The sequence below is a fragment of the Artemia franciscana genome, chromosome 3 (genome assembly GCF_032884065.1).
Source record: "Artemia franciscana chromosome 3, ASM3288406v1, whole genome shotgun sequence".
In the NCBI taxonomy this organism is placed as follows: domain Eukaryota; kingdom Metazoa; phylum Arthropoda; class Branchiopoda; order Anostraca; family Artemiidae; genus Artemia; species Artemia franciscana.
Genome location: NC_088865.1, coordinates 45325386 through 45347658, shown reverse-complemented (window position 1 = coordinate 45347658; position 22273 = coordinate 45325386). Strand labels below are relative to the sequence as shown.

General features: G+C 34.7%; 1 protein-coding gene across 2 annotated transcripts in view; it reads right to left on the bottom strand.

Moving 5' to 3' along the window:
* Positions 1-3832: 3832 nt before the first annotated feature.
* Positions 3833-22273, bottom strand: part of LOC136025319 (uncharacterized) — a 39817-nt gene continuing 21376 nt past the window's right edge. For both annotated transcript variants that reach the window (XM_065701226.1, XM_065701225.1), the window contains 3 exons: positions 21405-21592; positions 10770-10934; positions 3833-4246 (listed from right to left, as the gene is read on the bottom strand). In XM_065701226.1, the coding sequence (XP_065557298.1) occupies positions 3985-4246; positions 10770-10934; positions 21405-21592 (615 nt within the window). In that variant the 3' untranslated portion in view covers positions 3833-3984. The remainder of the gene's footprint in view (positions 4247-10769; positions 10935-21404; positions 21593-22273) is intronic.

The following is a 22273-nucleotide window of genomic DNA, read 5'->3' as shown; positions in this document are numbered from 1 at the left end:
TTAGAATCCCTCATTTGTGTAATAATCTCTGTCGTTTTAAGTTTCAATGCTACCCCTTCATTTCATTTGACAAAAACGTTTTCATATTTATTTTTCATTGTTTTCTTATAGTAATGCTAGAAAATCCTGCGCCCTTTTCATTGAATTTTTCTTCCCCCATGACAGATTCCTCCAAGGAAAGATCCTCCAACATAGCCCCCTCCCTTCAGGCCCACCCCCAAACAAAATAAAATCCCCCTGAAAACGTCTGTACACTTCCCAATAACCATTACTATATGTAATAACTGGTCAAAGTTTATAACTTGCAGCCCCTCACCCAGGGATTGTGGGGGAGTAAGTCATCTCTAAAGACATAGTTATTGTGGTTTTCGGCTATGCTGAACAGCATGGCTATCTTAAATTTTGATTCGTTGACTTTGGGAAAAAAATGAGCGTGGGAGGGGGCCTAGATGCCCTCCAATTTTTTTCGTCACTTAAAAAGGACACTAGAACTTTTCATTTCCGTTAGAATGAGCCCTCTTGCAACATTCTAGGACCACTTGGTCGGTACGATGACCCCTGGGAAAAAGAAAAAAGAAAAAAAAAAAAAACAAATAAATAAACACGCACCCGTGATCTGTCTTCTGGCAAAAAATACGAAATTCCACATTTTTGTAGATAGGAGCTTGAAACTTCTACAGTAGGGTTCTCTGATATGCTGAATCTGATGGTATAATTTTCGTTAAGATTCTACTACTTTTAGGGGGTGTTTCTCCCTATTTTCTTAAATAAGTCAAATTTTCTCAGGCTCGTAACTTTTGATGGGTAAGACTAAACTTGATTAAACTTATATATTTAAAATTAGCATGAAAAAGCAATTCTTTTGATGTAGCTATTGCTATCAAAATTCAATTTTTTTTAGTTTTGGTTACTATTGAGCCGGGTCGTTACCACGTTCGTTACCACGAACTGTTTGATAATCTTTGTTTGCAGACTCAATCTTTTTATCCTTCCAAAGTTTTTGTAACTGAAAAACACCCTGTGCCTTGGCTATTCTGCTTTTGACATTTTCACTGCTCCTGCCGTCTTTACCGATAATATTACCATAGTAAATAAAGCTGTCCACCATATCAATCGTTTTGTTACCAGAGGTTATCTTTTCATCTTGACTTATTCCTAGCCTTAGTGATGTAGTCTTGTTAAAACTAGTTTCTAGGCCTATTAAAGCACCCTGAACTCGCGAAACCTCTAAAAGTTCGTTCATTTTGCTCACACTTTTACCTAGGATGCACAAATCATCAACATGATCAAAGTTCAGGAGAGTTTTTCCTCCCCATTTGATTCAGTGGTCTCACATTGACTTTCCTGTGCTCCTTAAGACAAAGTCCATCAAAATGATCCATATAAAGGGGGATAAAACACAACTTAGCCTAACTCCTGATTACAGATGAAACCAGCTGCTAACCCCATTTCCAAGGTTTACCACGGAAGTGTTATTATCGTACATAACACTAATCACTTTAATATATTTTTCTGGTATACCATAAAAGGATAAGACATTTGCCAAAGCTCTTCTGTCAACAAAATTATAATCTTTAAAACTGAGAACCAAAGGTATTTGATATTTCAGGCACTTTCAACTTATTAACCAAAGAGTGAAAATTTGGTTTACACATCCTCTACATTTGTATAAGCTTCCTTCGAGTGTATAAGCTCTGGCTCAGGGACAGGCAAAATCCATCCTTTTTGGCCCCAGGCAAGAGTTCTACGAAGCTTCCCAAAATGCGAAGTCATATTTATCAATCTTGCTAGGAAACCCCATTTCCTAGCTTTACCACGGAAGTGTTATTATCGTACATAACACTAATCACTTTAATATATTTTTCTGGTATACCATAAAAGGATAAGACCTTTGCCAAAGCTCTTCTGTCAACAAAATTGAATCCTCGCTTATAATCTTTAAAACTGAGAACCAAAGGTATTTGATAGTTCAGGCACTTTCAACTTATTAACCAAAGAGTGAAAATTTGGTTTACACATCCTCTACATTTATATAAGCTTCCTTCGAGTGTATAAGCTCTGGCTCAGGGACAGGCAAAATCCATCCTTTTTGGCCCCAGGCAAGAGTTCTACGAAGCTTCCCAAAATGCGAAGTCATATTTATCAATCTTGCTTAAGGCCCACACTTTTCGTAAGAACTGTAGAGGTTAGACCCTTACCACTTTCTAGGAAGAAGCTGAAATCGGGGTCCTAGGAACAAAAAAAAAAAAAAAAAAAAAAAAAAAAAAAAAAAACCAAAGCGTTGCTCTCGCAACACAATGAAACTTACATATTTGAAATTGGCTTAGTAAGCCGATTATTTTGATATATATTTTCGTATCAAAATTCCGATTTCTTTTTTTTGTTACTAATGAGCCAAGTCACTTCCTACTTACAGTTTGTTACCACAAACTGTTTGATAACATTATCAAATAGGTTTGCTGTCTTGCCATCACGTAGATACTATATTAATTTATGGGTCATTTTATGACCTAACACTGTATTGTTGTAACTATATTCTTATTTTGTAACGTCGTAATATTTTAATTTCTAATTTTCACATTCTTTAAGTCATTGAAATTATTTTTGCATCAGAAAAAGTAATGGTCCCAAATACCAGTGAAGAACGGGGGCCAACACATCTTCTCAAGTCTAAACCGAAGCACTTAAGACGCATTACAACTGGACAGCAAGAAGTTCCTGGGTCCTTCAGTATTTACGGTGGCTGTGTTCAATCCTGGACCCATCTCGGTCACAACATGGTTTTCAGCAATTGGCGATGCTTCTCTATCAACCAGAATCAAGGACAAGATAATAAAAAAGTAAAACTATCAATGGAATAAGATAATAAAAAAGTCAAACTATGTTTTGGCTAGTTGCCTTCCATATTTTTGTTCACTTGAAAATGGCACTAGAACCTTTAATTGCCTTTTAAATGAGCCCTATCTCGATCTTCTAAGAGCATTGGCTTGTAGGGGTATTCTATGACTTTTTTGGGGACTTTTTTTTTCAAAAATAAGGCAGGTTAGGTTTTACTTGTGGGAGGTATTCCCCCTCCACTTTTTGAAAATAAGGCAAAATTTTCTCAGATTTATAATTTTCGATAGATATATTAAAACTTAATGCTTCTTGTTTATTTGGAATCTGGATAAAAAGTCAATTCTTTTCATGTATCGATTATTATCAAAATTGCGTTTTTTAGAGTTTCAGTTACAATTGGGACGAGTCACTCCTTAGTTAGTTCGTTCAAACCATCTGTTTGATAAACAGTGGCAATAGATATAAAAGTAAAGACTGATGTTTAAAACACAATTTTAACACTTAATGTACCATGGACATAAACAAAAAAAATCCAAGATTTCTATCTTGGTTGTTTGGAAAATTATTAGGTTGTTTGGGCAGTACCAGGAATTCGTCAGTTTTGCCACGTTTAATCCTGAAATTAAAAAAGCTAAGTAATTAAATAAACATGGCAACTCACTTCTTATGTAAAATTAAAAATTCGCATACACTGATTCCTAGTTTTCATCAATGTTTCCTTTTCTTTAATCTGGGACCCACTAATGCCTATAACTGAATTTCCGTAAATAGAAGTCTTTTTCTTTAAAAATTTAATTCATGTTTTTCCTAATTTTTTAAATATATATACGACATTGTAAATTCTACTTGACCAATTAAAATAATGAGCTTTTACTTAATTATCCTTGGTAAGTTAATAAAATAATTTAACTCATATTTAAAAACTATTATGGTGTTAATTTTAGTTACTATTTGTAATCACAAAGGATCAAACATACTAGTAATTTTAGACAAATCATCCTGTAAAAATTTATTGATAGATTAATATGAATTTTTAAACTAAATATCATAGTAAATAGTAAAAAAGAAATCACGTTAGCTCGGCTGCGGAAACAAAAATCAAAAACATTGAAATAATCAATATGTTATCATGGATGATCCTTCATTTTAATCTGAATGCATTAAATAGCTGTATTCTATTGGTACTTCTGTTCCTCTTTGACACGGATTGTCTTCTCCATCTTCTCTCACTTCTCGCTTATTTGGAATTGCACTTTTAGCTTCGCTCCAGCTTTTCAAAAGGTTAAGTAATGACACTGGACACTTCGAATAATGATCTTCACAGGTTATAAGCGTCGAGTTTTCCATTTGACCAAGTTTTTGGGCATCTAAATAGGAATGCAGGAAATCCCTTTTGCCCCTCTTTGGCCTGAAACAAAACCAATTATTTCTACATAGACTTGATATATACTGCACTGCAAGTGAATAAGAGCTCATTTTTTTTTCCCTTGGGAGAGATTCATGAATTCATCAAAACATGAAAATGGTAGATTAGGCCAACAAAATATGGAAATTACAAAAGAATTTTATTGGCAAAAAGGGCCCTATTATATGTAAAATGAAACATAGATTTAGTACGTTGGCCTCTTTAAAATGGGCCGGAAAAATTGTGTAGACTTCAGACTTGTTTGTGAAATTACTTGGGCCAAATAGACCCCAATTAGCAAAAAAAGGAAGAAAATAAACGTTGATTAATGAACGAAACTTTATTAACCCAATAAACACACAATGGAGCATATAAGGGAAAAAAGAAGGAAACAGAAGCAACTTCAAAAGGAAAAACATTTATAAAATGGCAATAAGTAAACTATTTGATGCGTCCAAATTCCGTTCAAAGCATAAGCTACGCTCCGCGACGATAGTAAACCAATTCCGGAATACGCAAATTCCGGAAAACGCAATTTCCGGAATACGCAAATTCCGGAATACGCAAATTCTGGAATACGCAAATTCATCGACAACTCCATATACAAACGCCCGTTTCTGGCCCACAGAGGTAAACACAGTAGGAACTTTGCGTAACAAAAAAAATTGAAGGACAAGGTCCTTGGTCAGACGTACGAAAAACATTCCAAAAAGGTGCCAAAGCTAACAAATGGGACACAGAAAACGAGTCATAAAGTTTAGAAAGCACTCCTCTTTTATAGCGTGCTTTGCGAGGAACAAGCAGGTGGCATGCACTGTGAAGATTTGCACCTAGAAATTATAATAAAAGTGGTCAAATATGCTTTAAGTCACTTCTAATGAGTAATCCAAGGTAATTTATGCTTGGCGGTAGCTTAATAGGATGACCATAAAGACAAACGATATCGGGGACGGGCCGATTGCGTGACATAGTAGTTGACACAACTTCAATCTTTTCAGCATTAGACTCAAGCCCTATTTTCCAATATTCGATGCATAAAATCTAAAATTTTCCTAGATACCAGAAATGGTCCGACTAAGGTTCAAGACGTCGTCAGTGTAACTTAAATATGACAAATCAAGGCCTCAAAAGATAAACGATGTATGAACTTTTCTGGGCCTCTAGCACAGTATTATAAAATGGAGGTGATTATACCCCTCCCTGCCTAATACCTTTCCAAACACGAATTATAGCTTTTGAAACAACAAATTTTTTTTGAGCAGGCACTTTGACAAAAACATGAAGTTTGCTATACATAGGTTTGTAGCCACGTACGATTGAGCTATCAAGCGGACGGTGGCTTACACGAAGCAGTGACTAAGGATGTATCCCCAAATCGAACACCCGTGATACATCGTGACCAGTCGTAATAACAATATCCTTATTTTCCTCCGCGTCTAACAGAACATTTGCAATAACTTGGTGAATATGTTCACGGCTGTAGCATTTTTTTAAACAAAACTGATTTTCCAATATAGAACGAACTCGGGTAATCTTCTCAATAACTAAGAGCTCTAATAATTTTCATAATACTGCTGAAACAGTTATAGTTTGGTATGAACTACACTTATTTTTATATTTTCCTTACTTAAGACCAGGGTTCACAACACCAGCACAAAAACATGAGAAACTAACCCACTACTATCTAATCTAGAACAATATTCCCAGAAGGTGTAAGAAATTTAAATGTCCATGTACTAGATGAATGCCACAATGGTCAATTCCACGTGAATATTTGTTTTTAAGTTTCACAATACATTGACTAATTTTTCTTAGGGTTATCATGAACCCTGGACGAGATTCATAATCACCCAAGGCCATATCCAGCGCTGAGGAAAATTCATCTTGTAAAGTAGTATCGGGGGGCGAGGACTCATTTGTGTAATATTTGACCCATTTTTGCTCAGAGGGTGAGGTATAGTCATTTGACTCGCATACGGTATTCATGATGCTAATGAGCCGCCATATCTCATTAGGGTTCTCAACAGCCTATCACTATATTTACCTATATTGCTTAAAATTATGCTTAGTATCATGCTATAAAATTATGCTTAGTATAAATTCTAACGTCAATAACAACACCAAACTGATGTCTGTCACAACCATTCCAAATATGATACCAAAATTTAGAAGTTTCATATGCTCGTACAAGCTCAGGGATAAGAGACCATCTAGGAACTTCAGATGCAACGAATAATTTACGTCTAGGTACAGCAGCAGCTTCTGCACATCGCCTGGCATGGGCATGCTCAGAACAGTATAGGTTTAACAGAATATGTTTTTCACTAGCTAATATATATGCATTCTGCTGAAGGAGCTAGGATGATATTTTAATTGTCATCAAAATACTGTATGGAGTACTTGCGTATGAAGTTAAGTCAATTGTGTTCTATTCAGACTTAGAATACCACTTTCTTTTGCTTGGAGACCTATTCTAAACATGAGGTTCTTCGAATGGGCAGGTAATGGGGAAATGATCAGAAACTGATATACCGGTGCCAACTGGACAATTATCGAGCGCTTTTATATTGTTAGAGCAAAGAAAGAAAACCAAAGAGCTATTACAGCCTCAATTATGGACATAGGTGAAAAAGCAATCGTTCAAGATAGGTTATAGACCAGCAAAAGCGGGTAAAAGGATTTGAATCCTTGCATTAGCATTATCATTCAGATCGCTATTAAAGTCTCCCACAACGATCACCTGACCATGCTTATCTAAAAATTCTCTGACAGAGTGGACTAGTTTGGCACATGCAGCAGCAAATTACTCTTTTGAGGCAAGACCATGGTTGTCGGGTGGAAGATAGATGAAGAACACATAAGTATCCCCAATTTTCACAGCTGGTTTGTCTTCACCGACCAGCTGGGTGGCAAGGCCAGGGTTGACAAGAATTGCAACCCCGCCTGATGGCCTCCCTCTTCCTGAACAGACAGCAGGCAAATAAAACAGTTGGATACATTCAGTTAATTTTAATTGAGAGACAGAGGAAGCTATCAGGAAATGCTCCTGTAAGCATATCATATCATTACAGCATAGTGTACTTTCAAGAAAGGGCAATTTTTCAATTTCATTTACATTCATATTCCACTAGAACACCTTCAGCTGAGGAGCTACCATTTATTTCCCATTAGCTTCATTGATACTAGATATGTTAAACTATAGCAGGGATGGTCATCAGAACCAGACAATGCACATCTTACACCCTTAACAGGTTTGAGCTGAATGCCCGTGCTGTCGAAAATTATAACATTGCGTTGGTAAAAATTTCTACTCCTGAATTCGATGTTTCTCATATCCGAAGGTCAAAGGATTCGAAAAGCTAACGTTTTTTTCGTATCCTTTCTGCTTTCACACCATTCTCAATTATATTGCACAGATCCAAGTCCGTGGCATCACCAGGAATGTGGCGTACAATACCAAAGTGCAAGGGGGGTTTTATTTGTGCATCTTTCATGGTATTAACAAGAGTAGTCGCAGCTTTCTTGTCATCAAGTCAAATCCGCCACTCTTTTTGCAAAGGCTTCAAGTCTAGCATGTGTGAACAATAAGCACCATCAGCAAAGCTCTCAAGATAAACCTTGCACTAGAAAAGCTTTTTGAAACCTTGTTTCAGAAGTGCTGAGTATGTAAGTTTCTTTTGATAAACATGAGAGGAACCCCGAGGCACTTTTTCATGCTGAAGTTTCAATGAAGTTACGTGTTCCTTGGTATCATCAACAGCATTAGAGACTTCATTTAATTTCATGGTGAGGGTGGCAGTAATCTTACCAGGGATCATTGGCAATTCCTGGAGCTCGTAAATTACAAACTTGGGTAGCGTAGGTTTCTTTTCGTCACAATGTCGAATAGCCCTTATCAAATCGGATACAATATACTGTGGCTTTACATGATCAGAAGCAAGAATAATCATGCCAGCTAGCGGCCAAAGGATTTTCTTGGCTGTTAACAGTATATTGGGCTTGTAATACTGCACAGATCTTGAAACAATATCATTGCTTGCATTTCTCACCTTATTAGCATGAAAAATCAAGTTCAAAGACATGATTTTATATTAATTTTATCTCTCCCGAGTTAGTTCCCATTCAAGAAGGAGATAAGTTGCAACAAACTACTTACTTCTCTTACAGAATGGGAAGTGCGCGACCCAGTGCAACTATCTCCAGCAGTTTCAGCAAAAAAACGAGGCCAGTACTACAGCGCTTCTGTACCGTTCCCGCTCCCTTCTACAAAATTAAAAAACTCGACGAATCTGATCTTTTTTTTGCCAGATAGGTTTTTTTTTAATACAATTTACTATTTTTCTTGTATAGCTGCCGAAGATATGTTAACCCGCTAATTGAATCTATTTCTTCACGTCTCTGTACTTATTAAGTCACTTAATCCCAGGGAATTTAGTGTTCAATTTTTTCATCTATATTCAAGTTTAAAAAAAACTGTCAATAGCGGTTAAGTAAGACAATCGGATTATAAATGTATCGAGGAAAAATCACGCAGGTAGAGCCCTTACTTTATTGAAAGGTAATTATAGAGTAAAAATGTGGTCACAAAATGAACTCACAATCAAAACTGAACTTTTGTAGACGTTGGACTGACAAAAGTACAAGAAAATTGTCTGAAAAGATTAGAATAGAAGGCCTTAATTTCACGGGAAAAATAAAGAACAGTTTGGGGATACAGTCCCAAGCTAAAGTATGGTTCGAGCCGTTAAAGATATTTTCCCATTGGTTCAAGGATAGTTGCGTGGGTCAAGGATGCCAAATGTTTTTTCGAGGAAGGAATGGGTGTTGGGGCAATATTCCCTTGATCAGATTGAAACTTGAAGCTGCAGGCCAATGAACCAAGGGAAGCATAATTAAAAAAGAGAAAAATATGTTGGACCAAAAAAGGTTTCAAAAATGTTTTTCTTATTTCGGAATTTCTGAAGCCATATATAGGTATTACTAAATCCATTTTAAAATGAGTTTTCCACAAGGTCACTATTACCTTAATTATTGAAAGGTATCTGAAAAAAAAAATATATAGGCTATATCGATTCTAGTCGTTTTGAAAAAGATACTTTTTCTCTTAGTCCTTGTGACCAACCACACATCATAGGAAATGACGTGGATGGTGAAATGTGACTTCTTTTTGAAATATACTTTAGGTTAGTTTTGCTGAAAGGAAAGCTTTTAAATACTCTACTAATGTAAAAATAACAATCAGCAGTTACATTTTAGTACGATGTAAAACTGAACTTTTTCGGACTCTCCGTCTTAAGACTTTACTGCTAAAAAAAGCAATAAAATGAGCAGTTGAGAAAACAATTTTTAAAAGGTAAAAATATAACATATAAATTTGACTATAAAGCAGTTGAAAACAATTTTTCTTACATCAATTCCTGGTATCCATATATTGGTCTAAAATTCCTCTTTTTCTTATAGGTTTAAGACTTACAAAGTATTTAGACTGGGTTGAGTGGACCTCTGTGGTTTCAAGCATTCTGAGATTTCGTAGCATCAAAATTTAACATCTGCGTTGATTGGCTCAAACTTACATGGCTTTCAGAGAGAGGTCAATCACGTTTTGTTTTCTCTGATTGGGTCTAACTTATCGGGTATGTAGAGAGAGATAAGGGAACCTCAATAAAGACGAAAATTAGCGGAAATTTTTTTCCGCTTACGTTACGCTTAAGTTATACTTAAGTAATACTTTAATACGTAAAATACTTAAGTATTTTATACTAATAAAATCGTTTCTTAAAAATGAAAAGTTGTAGTTTCCTTTTTTAAGTAACCGAAAAATTGGAGGGCAACTAAGCCTCCTTCCCCACCCCTTATTTCTCAAAATCTTCAGATCAAAACTAAGAGAAAGCCATTTAGCCAAAAAAATAATAAATATACAAATTTCATTTTAATAATTTATGTGCAAAGAGCTAAAATCAAACATGCATTAATTCAAAACGTTCAGAAATTAATTAAAAAAAACTAGTTTTTTTTAACTGAAAGTAAGGAGCAATATTAAAACTTAAAACGAAAAGAAGTTACTCCATATACGAAATGGGTTGTCCCCTCCGCAATCCCTCGCTCTTTATGCTAAGGTTTGACTCTTTGCCACAGTTCTACTTTTTAAAACAATTAAAAACTTTAGCGTAAAGAGCGAGGGATTGCGGAGGGGATAACCCGTTTCATATACGGATTAATTTCTGTTCGTTTTAAGTTTTAATATTGCTCCTTACTCTCAGTTAAAAAAAACTTGTTTTTTTTGTTATATATATATATATATATATATATATATATATATATATATATATATATATATATATATATATATATATATATATATATATATATATATATATATATGTATATATATATTAGCCCAGGAGGCAACATACTTGTTTGATATAAGTCAAAAATTAGCTATTGCAGACTCATTAGAGATTTTTTTCGTCCAATTTTAGTTCAAAATGCACTTCTTTTTCATAAGGAAGTAGTTATTTCTACTTACGTGAGAAGTATGGTAAGTATCTCCCCAGCAAGACTCATATGTCCAATGGGATATTTCTGTAGCTCACAAATTGACCTTAGAAGGCAAGCCCTTCCATCTATACCTCTACTTGTTAGACTTAACTCCAGGGATTTGAAAATAGCCAATTGATCTTCTTCAAAGCTTCTGAAAGATCAGTTCAGTGTAAAGTGAAGTGCTAGCTATTGATGAATAAAAACGTAACAACATTAGATGAAAGTTTCAAACAATTTTGTTTCCTTCATTGACCATTCGTTTATTTTCGCTAGAATTGAAATTTCAATTATTAAATGAAAAGAGATTTAATGTTTTCACTTTTTGTGTTATAGACTTAAAAGCCTCTTTTTAAAACCGCATTAAAATTTAGCTTAAAAAGCTTTCTCCTTTTCCTTAGCTGGAACTTACGAAAATCAACTTTTTTTCATCTTTTTTTTTATTTTAATCAATCATTCAATCAATCAATCGATGTATTAAACCAATAAATTTACAACAAAACACTTCAACACAAGCTCCCCCGCAAGGCTCTATGGCCAGGAAAAAAACAGGGGAGACACAAAATTGAAACAATAATAAAAAAAATTCAATATAACACATTACAACCATTCAAAGACTGAACACACACACACACACACGTAATAAAAAAAAAACCAACAACAATCAAAATACCCAAATATTAAAAGTTTTTTAAGAACCCCTCCCCCCATAAAATAAAAACATAGGACTATCCAATAAATTAATTAAAATTCCAATAACATTTTTGAAACCAAGCGACAACCAATATTAAACAAAACTCAACACCCCTCACAAAAACATTTCTAACCAAGGCTATGGTCACATGTCCCCCCCCCCTCCAAAAATTATAAATATAAGCATCAAGACATCAAAAACTTCTTAGAATTCTTTTGAAAATACCAAACGAGTGACATTCTTGAGCTGACTCAGGTAGGCTATTTCAAAAAATATGACAAGCAATTAATGGATTAAAGTCAGACTTCACCGATAAAATAAATACAATATTAATATTCCTTGGGTGCACGAAAAAATGTAGAGAGACTGCAAATCAAATAATGGGCTAATTCGATTAGTTGTAGAACAATTTATTTCCTGTATAAGCCTTTTTGCCTTATCATATAATTTAGGTAGTGGTTAAAAAACAAAAAGTTGGCAATCATACAGTAGGGCAATAAAAGACGTAGGACTGAACTAGGCAATGGAGCAGAAATTTTAAAACTGATCCAAGAACGTTGTGGTTTAGCTCCCCCGAAATTCCAAAACTCCTTGCGATCTTCATATTAATTAGTCCAATATGATGCTGGAATGAAAGGTTTTCATCAAGAAGAATACCAAAAAATCAGGTAAACTGATCCTTAGATCTACTGATAGAGCCCCTTGAAAGCTGGGTATCTGTTAGATCAGGGCATGCCAGGGAAATATGGGAAAAACTTGACTTGGCGACATTTAGGACGAGGCAATTAGTTTTGAACCAAGAACAACTCTCTAAAAAATGTCAACTAATTCGGAAAGTATCTCAGACTAAATTCCTACTGCAGCACCAATGATGCTGTCATCAGCGGAAGTAACGAGAGTGTCCTCATCCTGCGAAAGTGATGGGCTTAGCATTGACAGATTTAGGATGATACAGTTGACAGCAAACTGTAGGTTTTTGTTTTTTAAGCGCAATTATAAGCTCATTAACGTAAATCAAAAACAGAAAGGGTCCAAGAACAGAGCCTGGAGGAACACTAAACTTAACATCGGACGAAAATCGGTGAGGGAGCCTACGGAGATAGTTCTACCTGAAAAATAGGAATCAAACCAAGCATGAGCCTGTTCTCTCACACCATTGCGTGATAGCTTATAGAGCTGAATTTCATGAGTTAAAGAAGCGAAACCTTACGCACATCTAGGAATATTGCAGCAGGAATCTATCAGAGTCAAACGCAGTGTAGAGAAAAGTTAAAAGAGTTACATACGTATGCACCGTAGATTGTTTAGCTCTGAAGCAAGTAGATGGGAAAGCAAGGTCTCTTCGAAAAGATTGCTATAAGACAGCAAAGATATTGGACTATAATTGGCTCAATCATTTCATCGTCCACCTATTTATAAAACAATTACTCTAGCTTGCTTAAGAGAACTGGGGGAAATCTTATTTTCAAAAGAAAGATTTATAAGCTTCGTCAATGGAGAAATAATTGAAGGAAGAATGAACTTAACTACCCAAGCTATAATATAATTTATACGATTTATATAATTTATATATTGAACATATAATTACATGGTTTCATTAATTCCTTAGTTGTGCTTCCCAGCCTTTTCAGTTTTAAACAGTGCTATTCTGATGGCATATGGCACGTTACGAGCAGTAGACATTAAAAGAGTAGTCGAGCATCTCTTTACAAATATAGGAAGAATGAACTTAACTACCCTAGCTAGAATAACGCCAGGGCCAGACGAAGGTTTCAAGCTATTTAAAATCCTGGCTACTTCAGCATCAGAAGCAGGATATAACACCATCGATTTGAGACATAGCGGCCCAAGATGAGACTTGTAATTGGGTTGAGACTGCAAAGACCTGACTGAAGAAGCAGTAGTTTTCCCAATATTGACAAAATATGATGTAAATGCTTCTTGAACAGATGGAACACCCACAACAACCACATCACAAAATACAAGAATTGAAGAGATAGAAGGAACCGGAGAAGAACATTTGAGGACGGAATTGATCACTTGCCAAGTTTTTCGAATATCCTTCCCATAACCTGATTTTTTTTAGAATAATAAATGAATTTGGCCTTACGGCACAAAGCGTGAAAAACATTCCTGTAGAGTTTGAACTGCTGAAGACGTGCAACATTCAAAAATGGTTTGCTGACTTAAAAGCTTTCCAAAGATTTTTTTATTCGTCAACTCTTTAAAAGGCCATGTTTCATCCATGAGTTAAGAGGAATAGATCTTTTTGACCTTGAAGAGAGGACATTTCACTGACACATAAAAGGAATCAGACTTTCAACAAAAATCATTATCAACAAAAATAGTAAAAAAACATCATCAATTATCAAAACCTCATTTTGTAATTTGATTACAATAACCTGGGATTCAAAAACGCTTCATCACTCCTTGACAGATCGCTTCGAACAAAATAGGGAAGAACATCATAAATATTCATTACTAGACCACCCTTTGCCATCCTTCTGCGGTCTAGTTGCTCCATTTTGTAACCGGGTAAATCTAAAAGCATTTCATTGCCAGAACTAAGAGAAGTCTCACATAATCTGACAACATCGGGTCGCCCATCAAAAACTATCTGCCTCAACTGATCAATCAATGAACATAGAATCTGAATATTGAGCTGAAGGACCAAAAAATAATCTTCCGTCTATTAGCCCATTTTAAATCGGAAACATGCTTGCTAGTAATTGATTGGAAAATATTTACCGAATTTCTTTTAATGAGTTACTTTGCAATTGAAGTAAATTGCCATCAAAGGAGTAAACATCCCTAGAGCCTAAGTTAGAAAAATTCCTACTGAACAGATGGTGTGACAAACCTGCTCCACAACATACGAGAAACTAAAATAAATAATTAAAAAGAAAAATAACTAAGAGGCTATACACGAACAAAGGAAACTAAAATCACAACAATCATATCAATAATTAAGCGGTATATACATTATAAATTATTGAACGTAGCATAAACAGCGAGGCATTGACCAAGGGGTGAACCCTCTCATCCTATGTGTATGAGAAAGTTCACCCCCGCTTCATTACCTAGCTCTTTATGCTAAAGTTCGAATTTTATAAGATAATGGCCGATAAAGGCAATATTTTTTTTTCAGCCAATTTTAGCGTTTCATTTTACCTTACGCAGCTTCTTAACTATTATTTTCATGGGATAATAAATCGAAAATATTGTATGCGTTCCACTCGTGGTTGCAATTATGTAAAAAATAAAGAAAAAATTACAAATGAAAGTAAGGAATAACATTAAAACTAAAAACGAATATAAATTATTCCCCGTATCTTTTAAAGATCTTTTCTTTCATTCATTACAGTCATTTGAGAATTGCTCAACTTGTGACTCTCATCTTCATAAACATAGTTTCAACCTCTTTGGCTGTTTTGTTTAAATAAATAACAAGTTTTTTCGACTGAAACTAAGAAGCGATATTAAAACTTAGAACGAACAGAAAATATTACGTAAATGAGATAGGCTACATCCTTAATTAGCTCACTCTTACGCTATAGTTTCTTTTTAACTTTTAAAAGAGGCTATTATTCTAATTAAATAGCCTCTGTGATTCAGGAGTGATTTCTTAAGCAACGAAAACAAAAATCAAACTTAGGTTATTATAAAGTTATTATTAATTTAAAAAATTAAAATTGATGTACAAATTTTATTTTAATTATTCATGTACGGAGAGCCAAATTGAAAACCTGTATTACTTCAAAAACTTTCAGAAATCAAATAAAAAAATTGAGTTTTTTTTAACTGAAAGTGAGGAGTGATATAATAACTTAAAACGAACAGAAATTATCCTGTATATGAAAGGGACTGTTCCCTCCTCAACGCCCAGATCTTTACGCTAAAGTTTGACTCTTTGTCACAATCGCAGGGCAGGTAGCCCCCCCCATGCATTTTTTCCCAAAATGCATCAGATAAACATTTTGACATAGACATTTTGTTAAAAACAGGTCATCGGTCAGATAACAAAACCTCCAGTGTCAGCACAAACTCTTAGAGCCCAGGAGCAGACGTTGTAAGTTATGCCTTGGGGGCATATATGGTTCTGATGGAAGAATGCTCGTATAAACTTCAAAGAGGGACTATTCGATTGGAAATTGAAAGTTCTATTTCACTTTTTAAGAGTCAAAAGTGATCAGAGGGCAGCTATTCCCTCCCCCACCCTTTTCCCTCAAATGCATTAGATAAGAATTTCAAGATAGCTATTTTGTGAAAAATGTTCGGGGGACATATTTGCTTCTTATGGATAGGATTCACGAATAGAGTCAAATAAGAGTCAGTCGAATAAAAGTCAAAACAGATCCAAGGGCAACTTCCCCCCCCACTGTCGCCCTATTTTTGCCAAACTCATCCGATAAAAATTTTTAGACAGCCATTTTTTTTAAATGGTTCAAGCATCAGATGACAAGATTTCTGTGTAAGCACAGTCCCCCATGGCCCGGGGCCAGGCGTTGGAAGTTATGCCCTGGTGACATACATGGCTCTTATGGAGATGATGCCTGCATAAACTTCAGAGAAGACTCATTTGATTGTAAATTGAAAATTCTAGTTCACTTTTCAAGATTCAAAAGTGATATGAGCGTAACAATCCCCCCTCCCTCCTCACGCCCTTTTCCCCCAATACATCAGATAAAAATTTTGAGAGCGCTATTTTGTTAAGAACAGTTCAAAAGCTAGATAACAAAAACTCGGGTGTCGACACAATCCCCCAGGACCCGCAGGTAGCCATTTTAAACTATGCCCCGGGGGCATATATGGCTCTTATGGAAGGGATCGTCGTATAAAGTTCAGATAGGGCTCATTTATTTCGAAAGTAAAAGTTCTAGCTCTTTTTTAAGAGTCAAAAGAGAACAGTGGGCAACTAGTACTCACTCCCACGCCCTTTTTCCCCTAATGTATCAGATAAAAATTTTGAGACAGTCATTTTGTTAAAAATAGTAATAAGGTCAGATAAAAAAAAAACTCGAGGGTCAACAAAACACCCCAGGGTCTTGAGGTAGGCCTTGCTTATTATAATAGTTGGATTTGGGGATTTTCTTGGCAGCTTCGATTTACGGCGCAAGGGCGTTAAGTTATGCTTGATGTTGCTTTGATACTTTGTTTACTTTGGTGCTTTCTTTACATTATTATTTTTTACTTTAATATTGTTGCTTTAATACTAGTTTTAATATTTTGATGAACATTTTGATATTGAAAAAAAATATAATTTTGAACTAAGGAATTTTTTAGAAACTTGAAACTTTTGGAATAAAAAACAAACTAGATTTATTTAAAAAACTTTCTGAAAAAGAAGTTTTCAAACAAAATTAAAGGCCATATTCAACTTAAAAGCAGCAGATACACATACCTGTTAAAACTTAAACTCAAAACGGACAGGAATTGCTATTAAAGAATAAGTGAAACCCAAAACGAACAGAAACTAAATAAACGATCATACCAGAAAAGATACAATAAGCACTAATAAAAAAGAACAAATAAATCTTAGAGCGGGCAATGCTTGAATTGAACATGCAAATCAAGCTCAAACGAAAAAAAAATTATATTATAGAAGCATAAATGAAACCCAAAACGAACCGAAATTGAACAAACAATCAATTCAAACAAACATACAAAATATACTAATATGAATGAATAAATAAACCTTAAAACGAGTAAACTTAAATTAAGTGTTCATATCAAGCTTGAAACGAACAAAAATCACTACTAACAAAAATTTGGGTATCGCCTCCTTCTATCGCTTTAAAAGTCTAAAACCTACAGCGTCATTGGTGCTTTACTGAGAACGAATTATAATACAGATATTTTCTTTTGTACTTAATGTTGAAAATAAACATTAAAACTACAGAAAAATTTTGAACTGCTGAGTTTTCAGCAATTGATATTATTATACATCAAATATTTAGTTTAATTTATTAGTTCCTTTAATGTTTGTTCAAGACGAATATAGTTTCACTACAAACAAGAGTTTGGAAACTGCCACTTTCCTTAAATGTAAAAGTCTAAAGCCCACTGTCATTGGCGTGTCACTGAAAACGATCTACGTTAGAAATATTTCTTTTCCCGTTATTACAGCATTAAAAATGAAAATAAAAACTACACTAAAGTAAAATCTTGAACTGATGATTTTTGAACGATTAATATCATTATGCATTAAATATTCCACTTGATTTTATTTGTACTTTCCAAGACTGTTCAAGACACATTTAGTTTTCAATAAAGGGTCAATGACACAGTAGGTTTTAGGCTTTTAGAGTGAGAGAAGTAGGCGATACCCAAATTCTTGGTTTTTGTGTTTTTTGTTCGTTTCGAGCTTAATTCGAATATTAAATTTAAGTTTCACTCATTGTAAGATTTATTAATTTATCTCTAACAGTACCAATTGTATGTTTGTTTGCTATGATTGTTTATTTATTTTATGTTCGCTTTGGGTTTCATTTTTCTTTAATATTAATTTCTTGCCGTTTCTAGTTTGAATTTTAATATGTATTTTTATTTACTGATCTTAAAGTTAATATGGCCTATAGTAGAATGCAAATTTAGCGTTAGTTTTAGGGTTTACAGTAGCTACATCAGTCTTTCTTATCCAGTAGGAATACTTCTTCCAGTGACTATGTATGTGCCACTGCACAGTCACTGATTTTCATAGCTAAGATTTTATTTTATATTTTTATAAGCTACTTTTCTCTATTCACTTGTACTCATTATCACTGAAAGTAACTTGTTACTTTGAACTATAAACGATTATACTTTGTAAAAGAAGTATAAGTCACTCTTTTCTTTGAGAAAAATGAGCTCTATTGCATTACTTATGGATAAGCATTCTGACCACACTTGAACAAAGACCTTCACAGGAGAATGCAAACAAAAGTACTTAAAAACCCATCAATTTTTACATTTTGAGTATTAACATCTCGGCTTTAGCTTTTTCCCCAGTTTCGTAAACATCTCTAGGTCTATCGTGAAAATAGGTTGCGCACGAATATTAGCATATTTAAGTTGACCTTCGAGGGTAATCCCACTTTATGGTATTGATGCTCTAAAGCATACGGACGTGCTCTAGAGCTTTTTAACCTTAATTGCCAACGTTTAATTTTAAACTTCCAGACGACAGATCAGATTTTGAACGCCGATATTCTTTGATATTGTTTCAACGTCAACAAAATCTTAAGTGTCACCAAGTTCTGTCAGATTTTCTGGCTTGAACACATTTGTCGCCACCCCAGTGAACTCTTCATGAAATGGATACTTATCGGTGAGTCCTTATCAACATAGTGTAGAAGGAAAGGTGGACAGTTAAAAATTGGTGGTAGTTCGTTACGCAGAACCTAGAGACTGCTGAAGGTTTCCTTTATATTTACCTACATAAAGCACAAGCAATACCTAATGTCTACCAAATAACTGACAAAAGACAGTCCATCATTTGAAACCCTCAATCAAAAGCTTTGTTGGAGACCAAGTGAGGCGGAAACCCCTGGGTCTGCTGCATGTACAAGCAAGTAAGTTTCTATTAAGTTCAGGCATCTAAGATTTTATACATGGTATATTAGTAGCGAATTTTGTATTAGCCTCATCAGAAGAAAATCACAAGCATTGCCTTCGTGACTAGTCGTGTGTTTCCCACTAATTTTTTCCCTACAATTTCGTGTTGGAAACCAGACACTGAAACCATTCTTGCCATTTTAAAGAGCCGAAACTGAATGGAGGGCATGCAGCACCCTCCAAAACCATACAACACACCAAGTCTCCAAGATATCAAATTAAAATTTAGAGATCACCATTTCTTTTTAACAATCTGTAAAACACCGGTGTAAGTAAGACACCACGGTTGAATGACCATGGCAGCTCTACGGTGAATGGTCTTAAATTTTGTGAATCACAGTTAAGTTTAGTGAAAAGTGAACGAAACGTGCAAGTTTATTGATCAGCTTCCAAATCCTAGAACTCGTTCGCTTTGCCAAGGTTTCCCAAAACTTTCCGAAGATTGACTGGCTATTCGTGGCTGGCAATACTTAGCATACCTTAGAGAGTTTTCAGAGAGATAGCTCTAAAAAAAGGGAATAGTTGTGGGAAAAGTCAAAGTCATGGCCAATTGCAGAAAAAAGCCAAGAAAGATTATCTTGACAAATACACAATTTGTCAAGCAAATAGGAGCAAAGACAGGAATGAATTTCAAGGAAAACAGAGGAGACTCCAGTTTTTTCACACAATGTGTCATAGGATACACAAGTCAAATATTACTTACAAGTTAGGTAGCATTTGTAATCAAACAGTTTGTGGTAAACACATGTTATGTAAGGAGCAACACGGCTCAATGGCAAGTGAAACTCTAAAAATCCAGATATTTTATTCCAATTTATAGAACCGGCTTATTACACTGATTCAGAATATATAGGTTACCCACCAAAAACTACGCGCCTGAGAAAATTTGAAGATTTTTGAAAAATAGAGGAAATATCGCCTAAAAGTCAAAGAATCTTAATGAAAATCACACCATCGAATTCAGTGTATCAGAAATCTCTATTTTAGAAGGTTTCAAGCTCCTGTCTGCTAATAGTGTCATTTTCTTTCTCTTTTTTGGCAAAAGAAAAATGACTGATGCGTGTTTATTTGTTCTGTTGTTTTTTGCTATTTTTTTTCCGGGGCAATTGTATAGATTCAATGGTCCTTGAAAACCATGAAACGGTTATTTCATTTGAAAATTAAAAGTTATAATGGAATTTTTAAGTGACTAAAAAGATTGGAGGGCAACCGGTCCCCCTACGACTCCCTTTTTTCCTTAAGATCACCCGATCAAATCTTAAGATATACATTTTGTTCACCATAGTTGAAAGCTCTAATGACTAGGCCTTTCGAGATGAGCATTAACCCCAAAAACCCTCGGGGAAAGGTTTTTAAATTATAAAGTTTGTCCATTTTTACGTATAGTATTTGTTATTGGAGAGTTAAAATAATTTTTTTGGGTTGAAGAGGATGAGTTTTCTCCTGGGGGTTTTACCCGGGGAAATATTCCATGGGTAGGGAAGTTTCCAAATGGTGAACTCTTCAAAAGAAATTTTGAACTGGAGAAATTTCCCAGAATTACTGTGCGAAATTATTTTTATTTGTCTATCCTTCCCTTTGCCAACAAATTTTAACAGTGGAGATGTTAAGGGTAATTGTTCTGGGTAAATTTTTACCGGGAATCAATTGACTAGAAATCTTTCCATGGGGAAGAAAGAGTTTTTTGCGGAGGTGGAGCCGGGTTTCTCAGCAATATATAAGAAAACATCAGAAACTGAATAAAAAAACATGTTTTTTCAACTGAAAGTAAGGAGCAAAATTAAAATTTAAAACAAACAGAAAAGTTTATTATACGAGGGGGGTTGCTCCCTCCTCAATTTCTCGCTTTCAACACTAAAGTTTGGTGTTTAGGAGGGGGAACCCCATTCATATACCTAATGATTTCTGTTTGTTTTAAGTTTTAATGTTGTTACTTACTTTCAGTTTTTTTTTTATTTAATGAGCATACAAGTAGCGAATAGTCTTCCCAATTATGTTTAAACAGACTACAGAATCTACAAGTTAAATAGCTCTGGTTGAGTGTCCACTATAAATCAAAATATTTATTTTTGATTTTTCTATTTGTTACGAGTTATCTTATCTTTTTTTTCCTATTGTTAATCCAGCATTTTGCTTTCTAATCAAACGTCTATGACAAGGACTATCTTGCTTGGGCCTTAGAATTTCACTAAGTTTAAAAAGAAATCAGAACGAAGTGTGGATACAGAAAAAAAAATTAATAACGGCAATACCATAAACCTGCTTGTTCATTCTTGCTCCGCATACCATTTACCAACCAAATATGCCAAGCCGGTGAGAGAAGGCTTGTCTACATACCTTGCTTGCTTTGTGTTCTTTCTGGTAAATAGATGTTCAAGAAGAAAGGACATCCGAAAAATAAAGCCAAAGTTTCCTACAGCCAGGAACCTGAAGGTCCTGGTACTGGAAACAGGAACTCTTACTTGGTTTTCAATTGCCCAAGAAGGCCTCTGTATTGTAGCCCTGTCACTGAACAGCAATGACATCTAAAAAGAAAAATAAGGTTTATTAAATATTGTTTTCATTACGCTCTTTTCAGGGTTTTGAAACTCGTTCACTGAATAGTTTTATGCTAAAAAAGCCACTTTAAATGTCTCTGATTTGCGTTTTGAGCATAAAAAACAGCAAAGAATACTGAAGCGTCATCAGAAATTTGAAAACTATTGTCAACATTGCCTTGAAAATCAAATATAAGACATAACTTTACTATTAGTATACATTCTTATTATTAATGTTGTCCCTAATGTAATTACTATCACTACAATGAATATTGTAATTATTACTATCACATTTTATTTCATTCTTGTATTTTTCTTAATTCATATTCAATCATTAAGTGTTATTGATACAAATGCAGATATAATAGAATTATCATATTTTGTTATTATTCTACCAACCATCATCATCGCTTCAAATATTTTAATGAGACGAATATTTTAAATATTTTCACCCCCTTGTAAGTTTCACCTCCCCCTCTTCCTGTAACTTCCCTTTCCGCCTGAAATTATCTTCATGAAACAAAAACCCTGCAGAAAATTCATCCCCCTCCTCGAAAATATCTGTATGCTTCCCAGTAACAAATATTTCATGTAAACAATGGACAAACTTTATGACTTACAAACTTTTTCCCAGGGGTTGTGGGGGGTTCTTATCCTGAAAGACATAGT